The following is a 16,990-nucleotide window of genomic DNA, read 5'->3' as shown; positions in this document are numbered from 1 at the left end:
TTTTATAAGATTTGCTAATGAAATAAAACATTATCAACATTTGTTTTAAATTATAATGTAATATTAGTTTTAATATATTTTTCATTTCTCTAATTTTATCTTCATAATTGACTATAGAATTTTTAATGCTTTGACCCCAAAATTTAAAAGTCATAGAAGAATTGTCAATCTTCCTTACTGATTATTAAAACTGTTTGCAAGGTTTCACCCGCATGGTAATTTTAATGGTCTGTACTCCTATGCAAAGTGAGGACTGCCTGAATTTTGAAATATACAAGTGTGGTATACTGTTGGTAGCCTGCAAGGAGTCATATATCCTGATACTGATATCCTTACAAAAATCCCTTCCTACACGGAATCTTGCTGGGCCACATAACTGGTTTTAACCAGAGATACAGAAACCATGATGCAAAGAGAGGATTGATAAATGCCATACGCTGGAGCTTGTCCTCTTGGAAAGCTCATTTTTATATCCTGGTCACCATCCTGTGAGAAGCCCAACCTAACCTTGAGAAATCACTAGGTAATTAAATACTAACAGCCCCAAATGATCTACTAACTGATAGGCAACACTAATTTGCCCACTGTATGTTTGAGCCTACATGGAAATACATTGGCCTAGGTGAGACCTCCCAGTTAATGCCATGGGGGAATAAAGACAAGCTGTCCCTGTCAAGGCCTACCCCATTTGCAGAATTATAAGCAAATACATAATTTTTGTTATTTCAGCCATTACACTTTGAATTTTCTTAACAGCACTGGATAACTAAGAGCTGATAAGATTTGTTAAGGGATTCAATGTGTAGTGTGGAAAAAAGATGACCCAAAATTTTAGATTTGAGCATTTATTTGCCCCTTTACCAGTTTAGATGTACAGTTTAGAAAACAGAGTCCTTGGGAGTAAGCACTGAAAAACAAGAGTAAATATACAAGGCCTGAGTTCTGAATTACTTCAATGTTTGCAGGTAAGGGATATGAGGAAGCACCAAAAAAAGGAAAGTATGGCTAGTGAGGTAAGAGAAATATCAAGTTAGAGAGTGACTGTTAAGCAAAGTCAAAAAAAGTATTTGAAGAAGGGAGGTGTGACAAATGCCAGGTAAATCAATTAAGAAGAGGATTGAAAAGTGCATAATTTCAGTGTAATTATAAGAAAAACTTCATTGAAAGTGTATTCCACAGAATGAGAGTACTGCCATGATGGTAAATCAGTACAGATTACTGGCGCTGTACCAAAAAAATTGGTTCTGGAGAAATCATAAAGGAAAACATGATAGCCATCTTAAAAAATAAAAGTGAGAAACCTAGTTGAGATACAAAGCTGTTTAAACTGGTTGTGTGTATGTGTACATGCACATGTGCACACAGTGATGGGGAAAAGGTGTTGCCTGTAGGGGAAAGAAAGGCAATCAGAGCTGTAAGAGAAAAGCTAGAAAAGTAGTTCAAGTTCTGTTCTTTCCTTTTCCCCATCATTAACTTAAAAAAAAATCCCTCTGCAGTATTGGACAGGATGCAGAACAAAGGAATCTTATTGCTGGTGGGAGTGTAAAGCTTTACAAGCAGTATAGAAAAAAATAGTTTTTTTCTTTTTCTTTTTGAGTTGTTGTTATTTTTAAAACACCACTACTGGGGCTGGGCACGGTGGCACATGCCTGTAATCTCAGCAACTCAGGCGGCTGTGACAGGAGGATCACAAGTTCAAGGACAGCTCAGCAACTTGGTGAGGCCCCAAGCAACGTGGTGAGACCCTATCTTAAAGTAAAAAAATAAAAACTGCTGGAAATGTAGCTCAGTGATAAAATGCCCCTGGGCTAAAACCCAGTAACCACGCCCCCATACTCCTAGTAATAAAACAGAATGATTCAATAAACTACATGTTTATTTAAATAGCCAATGAAACTCTTGCAGTACATGCTTACCAAAATACACTGCAGCTCTTTCTAGCAGAATTATTCATAATAGCAAAAAAGTGGAAATAGCTCAACTTGCTACTATACTAGGCCATTTTATGAGCCTTTGCTAAATAATTTGAGCCCAAATGCCCATTAGGCCTTGGCTGCTTTTTCAATGAAATGTGCTGGCTACTTAAACTTTTACTTGATCTCTTGCTATTACCAGGTCTCTCCGCCTCTTCTGGCTGGATTTGGACATGGCTGATGTAGAAACTCTAATGTGTCAAAGGCCCATGTCTGATCTGCCTATACCACTGCCTATACCAACTTCCACTGTTGGATTCCAGTGAAATGGTATAACACAGAAAGTGAGAGTTGACTTCAGATGGGTAACACAATCCAGAAATCTGTTACAGGATAGATTACAACATGTAAGACTAAAGATGAAAGCCAGGGGAGACTTACAGGGGCTAGCAGGTAAATTCTTCTTCTTTTTTTTTTTTTTTTTTACCCTGGATGGCTAGCATAAGATTTAGTGGTTTCACACTGCCTTCCTAGAAGATTTTTCTACCTGACAAGGAATATAAATTTTCTTATGAAATTACAGCCAGTTCAGAAACATTCTATCTTGTATTAGCTTTCTTTCATCTCTACTTTTCATTTTCATTCACTCTAGCTAACTTCCTTGAAATCAGCTATCATGAGATCAGCTCCCATTTTTCTACGGAACATGGGCCAAGGAAGTTATTGATGAAGAATGGATAAACTGTGAGACAGTCACTAATAAATGTTATATAAAGATGAAGTAAATTTATTTCAGCTCAAGACAATGATATGATTAAGTCTCAATAAGGCAATATGAGTGAAAAAAATTATTAAGAGATTATATTCAGTATAACAGTTTTTTAAAAAGGTTTCCAAATACTACGAAACAAAATATTTAGGTATATGTATGTACTTGAACAACTTTCAAGAAGAAAATAGCATAATTCACCACATAATCATTCCCACTGCTTTAATGTATATTTGCCAGTATTGCATGTATCCTAATCTTGCACCAAAGACAGTTTCATAATTAACGATTGTAAAAGGCTAAGGAAAATATAAAAGATCTTCCCCGTCTATGTGCCTGCTATGACCTCTGCGCATCCTTGACAGCACACCTAAAGAATGCAGACTTTTCCGTAGGTTTGTCTCACTCACTCACCACCCACAGGAACTCAGAGACATTTATTATCTCAATGCTATCACTTCCTCTTTTCTGGGATCTGGCCAATCCTTGGGGGTCTGTAAGGTGAAGTGACCCTGAGAGAGTCACTCAGGCTGTTAGGATAGTGTTTTTCTTTGTTGTAACTTGTGTTTAAAGAGCACCCTCACCCCAACTGGGAATAAGACTTTGGAGTCTGATTAGTGGACAGGATGCTCTACCCTGATGGGACCAGTCTAAATGGACCAGTTGGGACCACCCTGAAAAGCCTGCCCCCCACCACCTCTCCAACTAATGATTTCAGGTGTTGATGTTTCTCCTAATCTGATGATACATTTTTCTTCTCTTCCATCTTTCACATTTGCTTTTAAATTATTAATAAAATAAAAACTATTTTGTATAAAGAGAAGGTCTTTATTTTATTGTCTTTCACGTTCGACCTGCCATATTCAGCAGCTGCACACACACATAACACTTTTAACATTACAAAATGTTAAGTAATACCAGTAGATTTTTTTTCCCCAAAGCTTCATGTAATGGCCATACCCTGCTTTTCTGCAAAACAACAACAACAACAAAAAAAAAATTGGCATAAATCTGCAATGCAGTAAAACAGAGTAAGAAATACAAAATTGTTGATGTTCTAGTTCTTGGGCTACAAAATAACTTCATGAGTTTTCATTATATTATAAATAAATTAATTAAAGTAAAACAAAAGAGGGTCACGCATAACGACGACACTGCCTTATAAACTTAAGGACTGTGATTAAACAGTTCTGTACATTTCTAAGCCTGCAATCATTTAACAATGGGGGCCACCCCTCACAGAGAGGAAGAGGGAGGGTGGGGGAAGGGAGAGGGAAAGGAAAAAAGGAATAAAAAGAAAAAGAGAGAAGTGAGGGGCTGGAAGAAGAAATGAAAATGGAAAATACCAAGAATCACTTTTCAGGTTTTGATAAGACAATATTAGAATTCACTCGTTTAAAAGTCATTTAAACGTCTTCAGTATATAGAAATTCTGTCAGGAAAATATATCAATACAAATTATTTTAAAAACAACAGATTTCTTGGGCTAGAGTTGTGGCTCAGAGGTATGGCACTTGCCTGGCATGTGTGAGGCCCTGGGTTCAATCCTCAGCACCTCACATAAATAAATAAATGAATGAATGAATGAATGAATGAATGAATGAATGAATGAATGAATGACAAGACCCACTGACAACTAAAAAATATTTTAAAAAACAGATTTCTTATACTTACTGCTAGAAGTTTATCTCCGATCTGAAGTTTACCATCCTTATGTGCTGCACCCCCTTCAATTATTTTGGTTACATAGATACTATTATCCCCAGGAATATGCTGATTTCCAACACCTCCAGCAATGCTGAACCCAAGACCTGATTGGAAAACACTAGTTTAAAGATTCTCATCAATAAAGGTGAAATTAAACCTAAAAATAATGACTGAAAAATAGAGGTTGATAATTCCATCATACTAGTGTTTTTTTTGTTTTGTTTTGTTTTGTTTTTGCGGTACTGGGGATCAAACCCAGGGCCTTATGCTTCCAAGGTAAGCACTCTGCCGACTGAGCTATATCCCCAGCCCCTAGTGTTTTTTTAAATAGAAAATAATCTAGTTCGATATCTACTTTAAAAATTCCAAGTATTTATTCTATAACCAGGGGCAATTACAAATATAGAGACTTCTACAGTTACAAACGATTGCTTTAAACCTGGTTCTTTCTTAAAGTTTTTTTGTAAATGGATCGTTAGCCCAAAGAGATATTCAAAATTACATTTTACTTTTTTTCCATCATAATTATGATTGCTAATAGTTTTACTATTTTCACAAGATTAAAATAATTGAGAAGAAAAACAAATTCCCAGCTCTCTGGTCCTTTTCCATTTGTTGGAATCCTACTTCTACCATGAAGCCACATGACAGAATTAATATTTCCATTTATTTTGAATCCTATCAGTATTTTCAAAATTCAGAAACCATACCTTAACAGCCCTCATTGTACACGTAACTGCATATGACAAACACTATACTTTATTCTTTTTGACTTAACCTATGTAATTTCATTTAAAATACTTTGCATATTAATTATCATACATTAACATAAGCACTAAATATGTCTTCAAATTATTTAAGGACAAGAATATTTCATTTCTTTTAATATCCAAATACTTAAATAGGGACTAATCTACTTATAGAGATTTTGATTCCTGCTCTTAAAAACTATTAAAGATAGATTATAGAAATCTTTGTATGTGTGCTATTTTTGTTTGCTTGTTTGTTAGTTTGTTTGTTTTTGGTCCCAGGGATTGAACTTGGGGGCACGTAACCACATCCCCAGCTCTTTTCATTTTTTACTTTGAGACAGGGTCTTGCTAAGTTGCTGGTTCTGAACTTAGGATTCTCCTACTTCAGTCTCCTGAGTTGCTGGGATTATAGGTGTGTGCCACTACGCCCAACTGGAAATACTGAATATAAAAATCACATGGAACTTATTTTTAAGTTATAAATTTATGAGCATGTTTACAGCAATAAAATATGTAATAGTATATATAAATTAACATAAAAACTTTTCAAATGTTACAATTTTAGTAGATATGTATTTTACTTGAGACAAAGAAAATCCATGAGACATTCTCTAAATCCACTTACAAACTGTAGATTATAAATTTGCTCATTTTAGAATGTATATCAAAAATAAGATCATAGTTATATTTAACTCAGAGTTCTCTTAATGATTTAGTATGATGTACCACATACCTTTAGGACCTTTAATGAGCTTTATTTCCATTATTTTTTCTGATACTGGTTTCCGTCTTTTTACATACAAGCGTACAATAGACCCTGCTTCTTTCAATGCTTCAACTGCTTTGCTATGTGTTACATCACGAACATCTGCTTCATTTACTCGCAATATACAGTCATTAACCCTGAGAAAAAAGTTCAATATTCAAAAACTTAAATGCTAATTTTCCACTTTACCATTTTTTTGTTATATTTGTTTGAAGGTAAAGAGAATTATTGACTCCAGAAAACATAAATGCTACATGCTAAATTCTAATGTATAAATATAATCACTACCCAAGGGTCAGCAAAGGGAGCAAAAAACAAATAGTACAAATGATAGATTATTACACAAAACATTAAATGCTTGTAGGTTTATGTGTAGGGATTAAGATCCTTTATAAAACCAGCAAACATTTGGCACTAACCATATGTGAGGTACTTTCTTAGTGTTTTAATCTTTACAATAGCCTGTAATGTAGGAATAGATTTTTTTTTTTTTTGCAGTGCTAGGGATTGAACCCAGGGCCTTGTGCATGCGAGGCAAGCACTCTACCAACCAAGCTATATCCCCAGCCCCACAGGTATAGATTTTTATGTCTATTATACCGATGGAAAAACTGAGGCATGAAAACCCAGAAAATAAGTAACTGTGCTGTTTATTAAAAGACTTAAAAACAATGAAGCTCAAAGAGATGGTGTCAAAGCTGATTAATTCAATAACTTATCAAAAAAATTTAAGTATCTTTTCTACCCTACATACTAGAATTAAAAGAATAAATTTATTTCTTGGAGGTTAGGTCACTTATTTCAAAGGTTTTCTATATAAGTAACTTATGACTTGAGAGGGTAGTATGTTTTTAAAAGTCTGATTTGTTCCTAATCCTAATCCTTTCCCCTACTCTGGTCTCTGTTTTGACTGCATGGTATTTTACTTGGGGTGGAACAAAGCACAATTAAAATATTAACATGGGTCCTGACAAGCTTCAGTATCTAATTAACTTAAGAGCAAAAAAATTCTACTACCCAAAGTAATGGTACCTTGAAGTTATATAGGTATATTCTTCAGTGAAACAAAGGGAACACACCGATTTTGACACAAACAGCACAAATAAAATGCCAGTAACAGAACCAGGAATTAACTGTCTACATTTCCACGAATGGTCACTCTTAATTTTTATGCCTAATTTCATTATATGACCTGTCATATTCAGTAAGAAGTCAAGTTTATAAACTGAAGAGCTGCATAAGGTACCAAGCGCCTTAAAATAAGATGCTGCCTTTAACAAACCATATAAATTCCTTAGCACTAAAATTTTAGTCTCTTACCATATACACATATACAACAACATACAAACAGAACAGTGCCATAATTTTTGACTTAAGGAAAATACAAGTTTGTAAAAGATATCTTCCAAAATAGAACACTACTTAAATAAGAGAAAACTATTATTTTTATCTAAGGAAATATATTTATTTATTTAAAGTTTACATACACTTTATTCTCTGTGGCAAGGGATACAAAACCAGATGTAACTTATCTTAAATAAGTTTATCTATATGCTTCCCAACCAGAAAAGAAATGGAAAATATTTTGTGAATGTATTTGAAAGTACAAGGGGAACTCATGAATTCTATAAATTTGGTCACAAACATTTAAATCATCAAAGTTATTCAAAATAAAATATCTAAGATAAAACAGTTTATAAATGAAAAGAAGGAAACAATGCTAAAAGCAAAATTATCTTTTTCATTCATTTGCATGTTGTTTGTGCATGTTACTCTAAGTTAGTTGTAACAGAGTTCCTTCTTCGTACTTTTCCCTTGTCCAGTATACTTCAAGAAAATTCTCTAAATAGTTTATTCAACATTAAAACATAAAGTGCAAAACATACCGCAATCTTCCATCTTGGGCAGCTGCTCCCCCTGTGATAATTTTGGTAATGAAAATACTTGAGTCATCTCCAATGTGTGGGTTGTCTGTACCACCTGCAATGCTGAAACCAAGCCCTGAATTTCCCTGGGAAGAGGAAAAAAAAAAGTCAAGTAATAACAATTATTTTTATTGACAGGTTCCTGTCATTGTAGGACCTAGAAACTGTACTAAGATAGGGAACACAACATAGAAACATAAATGTGTGGGTAATATGAAGGTTCTAAATTAAATAGACAATATAACTAAGATCTTTCAGAGGCATTACTGTTTAGTAGGTAAGGCTGAAGAAAATGTACTGGTACTAATACTTCTAAAGGCTATTCTAGTTTTCTCTTTAAAAGTATGTGGATTTGTCCTTGGATTAATTATCTATCTGCAGAGGTATTGCTGAAAGTTTCTTTCTTTTAGACTGTAACTCATGCAAGCTTGGTAGGGCAAATCTCTCCTAAGAAACCAACACTGAAGTGATCTTTCTACACCATTACTTCTGAGTAGATCAAACCAATATACTATATTTCAGTCTTTTAAAAAAGGAGTGGCAGCTGGTGCTTTTCTTCAGCTAGCTTTACCATAAGCTTATTCTAAAATGATGAAATTGGAGCTGCTAAGTAATAGCTGCCATCAATCCTTGACATGCTTAACCAATATACCTGACTATCAAAAGGTATTGTTTTTTTTTAGTACTAAAAACCCACCCTGAGAACTTAAAACAATGGTGAGCTTTCTTGATAAGCAAATAAGTCTTGACAAAGCAACTCTACTTTTTGTTTGCTTTACCAACTAGAAAATGGAATTTCTGAATAGTAGTTCTTTACAGAGGGTTCTACTGGTTTAAAGGGTCTTCAAGGAAAAGAGATCCAAGAAATTCTTATTTTTCAAAAATGTTCTAACCCTAGCTTCCAGGCAATTCAAGTAAATGAATATATACAGACCTATTACTTAACTGTTAGTATTAAATAGGTTTAAATACTTAACTGTTAGTATTAAATCTATCATCATTTGTCTTTAAATTCTAATTTAATTTAAAAAATACGTTTTTCAGGCTTAATTCTTTGAAGAGTTACTAGAATCTCAGCAACAGTACCAAGAGATTGTGGGAAGATTACCAACTTATTTAGGTACTCAATCTTCAAACAAGGAAAAATACAATATTTTAGTCCTAACTAAACACAAGGAATTTAGAAGGCATTGGGAAAAGATGAAAAAAGAATAAAGTAAAAGGTAAGGAATGTTACAAAATACCATATTAAAATATGGAAAATACATTAATACTGTGCTTACTTGAACATTACTCAAGACATCCACATAACTTAAGTAGGTGTCCTGAATTTAAGCAGTAGACAATAGAGATCTATTATATATTACATGACTCTCAGATCTATTTATTTCCCTTAGAGTCTATTCTAGCCTCAAACATGAACAAATTTAATTATCTAAGATATTAGTTTTAAATATGCAAACATTTAGTTACTTAAGAAATTTAGTTGTGTGAACACTGAATTTTCCCAAACTGCTGGAGAGACAAGGGTGCATTATTAAAATGCAAAATAAAATGAACACAGATTTTTTTTTTCCCTCCTAGTGCTGGGGACTGAGCCCAAGGTTTTGCACATGGCAGGCAGTCACAATACCTCTGAGCTACATCCAACACACCTAAGTGCAGATATTCTTAAGGGAAAATAAATCTTATGAGATTTTATACATCTAAATTATACTCTTATGAACTCATTCATTAGAATTATGGCTATTATTTGGAAAGAAAACTGATGCAGTTACCTGCATAGCACTTACTTAAAATGAGTAATATTTTATCATAGGCATTTAAATAACAAAAACAAAAATATTTTGGAAAACTAGTTATTATCTAGGGAGTCTAAAGAGACATAACAAAATGAAATGTGTTTTTCTGGATGAAACCCTGAAAAAGAAAAACATAAAAACTATGGGACTATGAATAAAGTATAGACTTCAGTCAATAACAATGCATAAATATTTGGTTCATTAGTTGAAACAAATATACTTTAACAATGTAAGATGTTAACAATTGGGGACCTGAGTCCAGGGTAAATGGGAAATTTCTATTATCCACACAACTTGTCTGTATATCTAAAAGTATTTTAAAATAAAATTTATTTTAAAAACGGATATTAAAAGAAAAGAAACACGTTCTGAAAATATCACAATTAACTTTATGATTTATGAACTTACAAAAGAAAACATTACTTTTCCCTGTTTTTGAAAAATTATTTCCCTTGGATTCTATATGATAGAGCAGAGTATTAAAAAGTTCTTTAAAACAATAGATTAAGGTAATTAATAGTCTTTACCCTTTCAAGTGTGATTTCTTCATATTCATAATCTGCATCAGTGCCATTAACCTAATGAGGGAAAAGAGAAGCAGCTCAGAAATTCCAAGTGAAAAATCTGAAATGGCAAGATAATTTTTGCATGATTTATTAATGAAAACCTGTTAATTGTGAGAATGAACAAATAATATAGCTTCATTTCAATAAATTTAGGGAAGATTTTCAAGGACTGGAGGAGTATAAACGTGCCTGAATCAACATCCACAGTATCATGACTTTCACAAACCAGAAGGTACATTCAGCTTTACTATTATTGAACACTTGAGTCTTATGCCTTGATCCACATATTTAATTGCTGCTAGTTCTTCCTAACTCAAATACTTCAACTTTTCTGAAAGTCATTACCTCTTCATTCTCATTGCCAGTACTTTTGACTCAAGCCTTGATTACCCTCCTCTGGAACTCTGCCACTAAATGTAATCTACCAAGTGCTTACTGTTTACATTAGTCTTCTCCATTGTCCAAAACATTGTTTTAAACAGATGGATCTTTTTAAAGTTCAGGCTAATAACACACTTCCTCTATTTAAATACTTGTTCAGAAACTCCCTTGTTAGAAATATTCAAACTTCAGGGCTTGGTAATCAAGGCTCTGTATGAACTGCCCCACTCTACCAATTGCCTTCATAATCTCACCCTCTTCATGCTCCTCACATATCTAATTTGAATGACTTGGTCTTCCCATTACATATCCTGCAATTTCCCACCTCCATGTCTGAACTTTTGTGCTTACCTCTGCCACAAATTTCACTTCCATATTTCATGTTCAAGTCAGATTAACCATCCAAGATCTTGCTCACCTACTATTCCCCTTCAACTTCATTCCCTATTCTCTCCTGACAACTAACTCCTGTAATGAGGGAAAGAAGTATGTGGAGCCAGATTAACCTGGATTTGAATACTTGAGTTAAAACTTCTACCGATACCAGGTTAGGCAAAATCAAAGGAAATAGTGATAAATTACATTTCTGAAGATGTCTTACTTACATCTTCCATCCCATTTACTCTTTGCAATGTGAATAAATTAGCCTACCATTAAGAGTAAGGTTTATTTCCCCTTCCTTTAGATCTAGGCAAGCACTGTGACTACTTTTCATAAAAAGAAATGTGGCACAAATGACCATGTGTGATTTCTGAGGCTAGGTCATGTCATATGATACATTGTAATATTTGCCTTTGTCTTAGTATGGGTTTCTTAGAACCCAGCACTTATAGCGTAAGGAAATTCAATCAACCTATGAGAAATGAAAGGACCTTGGCCCAAGAGCTGTAGTTACACTTGTAATCAGTAGCCAGCCCTAACTGCCAGTCACATGAATGAGGTGTTTTTTTTTTTTTTTTTTGGCAGTGCTGGGGATTGAACCCAAGTACACTACCAACTGAACTATATCCCCAGACAGAATGAGGCTATTTTTAATCTTCCAGTCTTCTCCAGTGCCCCACTCAAAACTACGGGCAGAAGAACTAAACAGTTAACTCAGAAAAACGTAAGAAACAATGAATTGTAGTTCTTTCAAACAACTAGGTTTTTGGGAGGTTTGTTATGCAAGTAACAGAGGAGTCATTGTGATATCAAACAATCAAATTCAACACAAATAATGAAACCCATGCAGGTCACTTTGCTTTCTTCATTGTACTACAGGGAAGGAACCTCTAAAGGTCTAGTAGAGGGGGCTGGAAATTTTTTCTCAGGGATTTTTGAAATTCACCTCTACTATCCTTTTGAGTTCTTACTTCTTGTGTTTCTCATGGAGTCAAACCCAATTACTACTTTGATTCAACTTTCTTCTCACCTAAAGACATTCTTCTCTTGTTTTAGAGAGTACACGTTACAAAAGTATTTATATAATTTTTAATATATCATCAGTATGAATCTAGGATATGGGAGGATACATGTGTGCATATCCTATTCAATATAAATGGAAGTCCTTTTTGTATAAGAGAAAAAAATTATATTCAGCTATACTCTTTTTAAATATATATTTTTAAGTTGTTGAAGGACTATTTATTTATTTATTTATATGTGGTTGCTGAGGATCGAACCCAGTTCATCACACATGCCCCATCTATCACTGAGCCACAACCCCAGACCTATGTACTCATTTTTTTTTTTATTGTAAACAAATGGGATACATGTTGTTTCTCTGTTTGTACATGGCGTAAAGATATACCATTTGTGTAATCATAAATTTACATAGGGTAATGTTGTTTGATTCATTCTGTTATTTTTTCCCTTCCCCCTCACCCTTCCCACCCCTCTTTTCCCTCTATACAGTCCTTCCTTCCTCCATTCTTGCCCCCCTCCCTAACCCTAACTCTAACCCTAACACTAACTCCTCCCACCCCCCATTATGTGTCATCATCCACTTATTAGCGATATCATTCATCCTTTGGTTTTTTGAGATTGGCTTATCTCACTTAGCATGATATTCTCCAATTTCATCCATTTGCCTGCAAAAGCCATAATTTTATCATTCTTTATGGCTGAGTAATATTCCATTGTATATATATATACCACTGTTTCTTTATCCATTCATCAACTGAAGGACATCTAGGTTGGTTCCACAATCTGGCTATTGTGAACTGAGCAGCTATGAACATTGATGTGGCTGTATCTCTGTAATATGCTGATTTTAAGTCCTTTGGATATAGGCCAAGGAGTGGGATAGCTGGGTCAAATGGTGGGTCCATTCCAAGTTTTCTAAGGAGTCTCCACACTGCTTTCCAGAGTGGCTGCACTAATTTGCAGCCCCACCAGCAATGTATGAGTGTACCTTTCTCCCCACATCCTCGCCAACACCTGTTGTTGCTTGTATTCTTGATAATCGCCATTCTAATTGGGGTGAGATGGAATCTTAGGGTGGTTTTGATTTGCATTTCTCTTATTACTAGAGATGTTGAACATTTTTCCATATGTTTGTTGATTGCTTGTAGCTCTTCTTCTGTGAAGTGTCTATTCATTTCCTTAGCCCATTGGTCGATTGGATTATTTGCATTCTTGGTGTAGAGTTTTTTGAGTTCTTTATAGATTCTGGAGATTAGTGCTCTATCTGAAGTATGATTGGCAAAAATTTTCTCCCACTCTGTAGGCTCTTTCTCTGCATTGCTGATAGTTTCCTTTGCTGAGAGAAAGCTTTTTAGTTTGAATCTATCCCAGTTATTGATTCTTGCTTTTATTTCTTGTGCTATGGGAGTCTTGTTGAGGAAGTCTGGTCCTAAGCCGACACGTTGAAGCTCTGGACCTACTTTTTCTTCTATAAGATGCAAGGTCTCTGGTCTGATTCCGAGGTCCTTAATCCATTTTGAGTTTAGTTTCGTGCATGGTGAGAGATATGGGTTTAGTTTCATTCTGTTGCATATGGATTTCCAATTCTCCCAGCACCATTTGTTGAAGAGGCTATCTTTTCTCCATTGCATATTTTTGGCCCCTTTGTCTAGTATGAGAAAACTGTATTTATTTGGGTTTGTGTCCGTGTCCTCTATTCTGTACCATTGATCCACCTTTCTATTTTGGTACCAATACCATGCCGTTTTTGTTACTATTGCTTTGTAGTAGAGTTGAAGATCTGGTATTGCAATACCCCCTGCTTCACTCTTTCTGCCAAGGATTGCTTTAGCTATTCTGGGTTTCTTATTCTTCCAGATGAATTTCATAATTGCTTGCTCTATTTCTGTAAGGTACATCATTGGGATTTTAATTGGAATTGCATTGAATCTGTATAGCACTTTTGGTAGTATGGCCATTTTGACAATATTAATTCTTCCTATCCAAGAACATGGGAGATCTTTCCATCTTCTAAGGTTTTCTTGAATTTCTTTCTTTAGTGTTCTGTAGTTCTCATTGTAGAGGTCTTTCACCTCTTTTGTGAGATTGATTCCCAAGTATTTTATTTTTTTCGATGCTATTGTGAATGGGGTAGTTTTCCTAATTTCTCTTTCTGAAGATTCATCACTTATGTATAAAAATGCCTTAGATTTATGTGCATTGATCTTATATCCCGCTACTTTACTGAATTCACTTATGAGATCTAAAAGTTTTCTGGTGGAATTTCCTGGTTCCTCTAAGTATATAATCATATCATCAGCAAATAGGGATAGTTTGAGTTCTTCTTCTCCTATTCGTATCCCTTTAATTTCTTTGGTCTGTCTAATTGCTCTGGCTAGAGTTTCAAAGACGATATTGAATAGAAGTGGTGAAAGAGGGCATCCCTGCCTTGTTCCAGTTTTTAGGGGGAATGCTTTCAGTTTTTCACCATTTAGAATGATATTAGCCATGGGCTTAGCATAGATGGCCTTTACAATGTTAAGGAATGTTCCCACTATCCCTATTTTTTCTAGTATTTTGAGCATGAAGGGGTGCTGTATTTTATCAAATGCTTTTTCTGCATCTATTGAAATAATCATGTGATTCTTGACTTTAAGTCTATTGATATGGTGAATTACATTTATTGATTTCCTGATGTTGAAACAACCTTGCATCCCTGGGATAAAACCCACTGGATCATGACACTATCTTTTTAATATGTTTTTGTATGCGATTTGCTAAAATTTTGTTGAGAATTTTTGCGTCGATGTTCATTAAGGATATTGGTCTGAAATTTTCTTTCCTTGATGTGTCTGTCTGGTTTAGGTATCAGGGTAATGTTGGCTTCATAGAATGAGTTTGGGAGGTTCCCTCCTCTTCTATTTTATGGAATACTTTGAGAAGTATTGGAATGAGTTCTTCTTTAAAGGTTTTGTAGAACTCGGCTGAGAACCAATCTGGTCCTGGACTTTTCTTTGTTGGTAGGCTTCTGATGACTTCTTCTATTTCATTACTTGAAAATTGGTCTATTTAAATTGTGTATGTCCTCCTCGTTCAGTTTAGGCAATTCATATGTCTCTAGAAAGCTGTTGATGTCTTCGAAATTTTCTATTTTGTTGGAGTATAGATTTTCAAAAGAGCTTCTAATTATGTTTTGTATTTCAGTCGTGTCTGTTGTGATATTTCCTTGTTCATTCCGAATTTTAGTGATTTGGGTTTTCTCTCGTCTTCTCTTTGTTAGCGTGGCTAAAGGTTTATCAATTTTGTTTATTTTTTCGAAGAACCAACTATTTATTTTGTCAATTTTTTGTATTGTTTCTTTTGTTTCAATTTCGTTGATTTCGGCTCTGAGTTTAACTATTTCCTATCTTCTACTACTTTTGGTGTTGGTCTGTTCTTCTTTTTCTAGGGCTTTGAGCTGTAGTGTTAGGTCGTTTATTTTTTGAGTTTTACTTCTTTTATTAAATGCGCTCCGTGAAATAAATTTTCCTCTAAGAACTGCTTTCATAGTGTCCCAGAGATTTTGATATGATGTTTCTTTATTCTCATTTACCTCTAAGAATTTTTTAATTTCCTTCCTAATATCTTCTGTTATCCATTCATCATATAATAGCATATTGTTTAATCTCCAGGTGTTGGAGTAATTTCTGTTTTTTACTCTTTCATTTATTTCTAATTTCAATCCATTATGATCTGATAGAATACAAGGTAGTGCCTCTATCTTCTTGTATTTGCTAACATTAGCTTTGTGGCATAATATATGGTCTATTTTAGAGAAGGATCCATGTGCTGCTGAGAAGAAAGTGTATTTGATCTTGGTTGGATGGTATATTCTATAAATGTCTGTTAAGTCTAAATTATTGATTGTGTTATTGAGATCTATGGTTTCTTTGTTCAATTTTTGTTTGGAAGATCTGTCCAGTGGTGAGAGAGGCATGTTAAAATCATCTAGTGTTATTGTGTTATGGTCTATTAGGTTTCTAAAATTGAGAAGGATTTGTTTGACATACATGGATCATCCACTGTTTGGGGCATAGATGTTTATGATTGTTATGTCTTGCTGATTTATGCTTCCCTTAAGCAGTATGAAATGTCCTTCTTTATCCCTTCTGACTAACTTTGGCTTGAAGTCCCCATTATCTGAAATGAGAATAGATACTCCAGCTTTTTTGCTGAGTCCATGTGCATGGTATGTTTTTCCCCATCCTTTCACCTTTAGTCTATGGGTATCTTTTTCTATGAGGTGAGTCTCTTGCAGGCAACATATTGTTGGATCTTTCTTTTTAATCCAATCTGCCAGTCTATGTCTTTTGATTAATGAATTCAGGTCATTAACATTCAGGGTTATTATTGAGATATGATTTGTATTCCCGGTCATTTGGTTCATTTTTTAAAATTTTATTTATTTATTTATTTTTTGACACACCTTGGTTCCTCCTTTATTTGACAGTTCCTTTAGGATAATTCCTCCCTTTGCTGATTTGCTTCTTTGTTTTTTATCTCTTCCGCATGGAATATTTTGCTGAGAATGTTCTGTAATGCTGGCTTTCTTTTTGTAAATTCTTTTAGCTTTTGTTTATCATGGAATGATTTTATTTCATCGTCAAATTTGAAGGTAAGTTTTGCTGGATATAAGATTCTTGGTTGGCATCCATTTTCTTTCAGAGCTTGAAAAATGTTGTTCCAGGCCCTTCTAGCTTTTAGGGTCTGGACTGAAAAATCTGCTGATATCCGTATTGGTTTCCCCCTGAATGTAATTTGGTTCTTTTCTCTCACAGCCTTTAAAATTCTGTCTTTATTTTGTATGTTCGGTATTTTCATTATAATGTGCCTTGGTGTGGGTCTGTTGTAATTTGTGTATTTGGAGTCCTTTATAAGCCTCTTGGACTTGATTTTCCATTTCATTCTTCAGATTTGGGAAATTTTCTGATATTATTTCATTGAATAGATTGCTCATTCCTTTGGTTTGTTTCTCTAAGCCTTCCTC

The 16,990-nt window shown here is 34.4% G+C and overlaps 1 protein-coding gene across 17 annotated transcripts in view; it reads right to left on the bottom strand.

Moving 5' to 3' along the window:
- The window catches only part of Dlg1 (discs large MAGUK scaffold protein 1), a 261,124-nt gene that overhangs the window by 94,860 nt on the left and 149,274 nt on the right, over positions 1 to 16,990 (bottom strand). For all 17 annotated transcript variants that reach the window (XM_047563705.1, XM_047563703.1, XM_047563711.1 and 14 more), the window contains 4 exons: positions 10,162 to 10,212; positions 7,794 to 7,918; positions 5,875 to 6,044; positions 4,357 to 4,493 (listed from right to left, as the gene is read on the bottom strand). In XM_047563705.1, the coding sequence (XP_047419661.1) occupies positions 4,357 to 4,493; positions 5,875 to 6,044; positions 7,794 to 7,918; positions 10,162 to 10,212 (483 nt within the window). The remainder of the gene's footprint in view (positions 1 to 4,356; positions 4,494 to 5,874; positions 6,045 to 7,793; positions 7,919 to 10,161; positions 10,213 to 16,990) is intronic.

Source organism: Sciurus carolinensis, chromosome 9 (assembly GCF_902686445.1).
Source record: "Sciurus carolinensis chromosome 9, mSciCar1.2, whole genome shotgun sequence".
In the NCBI taxonomy this organism is placed as follows: domain Eukaryota; kingdom Metazoa; phylum Chordata; class Mammalia; order Rodentia; family Sciuridae; genus Sciurus; species Sciurus carolinensis.
The sequence above is the reverse complement of the archived record's forward strand: the minus strand, read 5'-3'. Positions and strand labels throughout refer to the sequence as shown.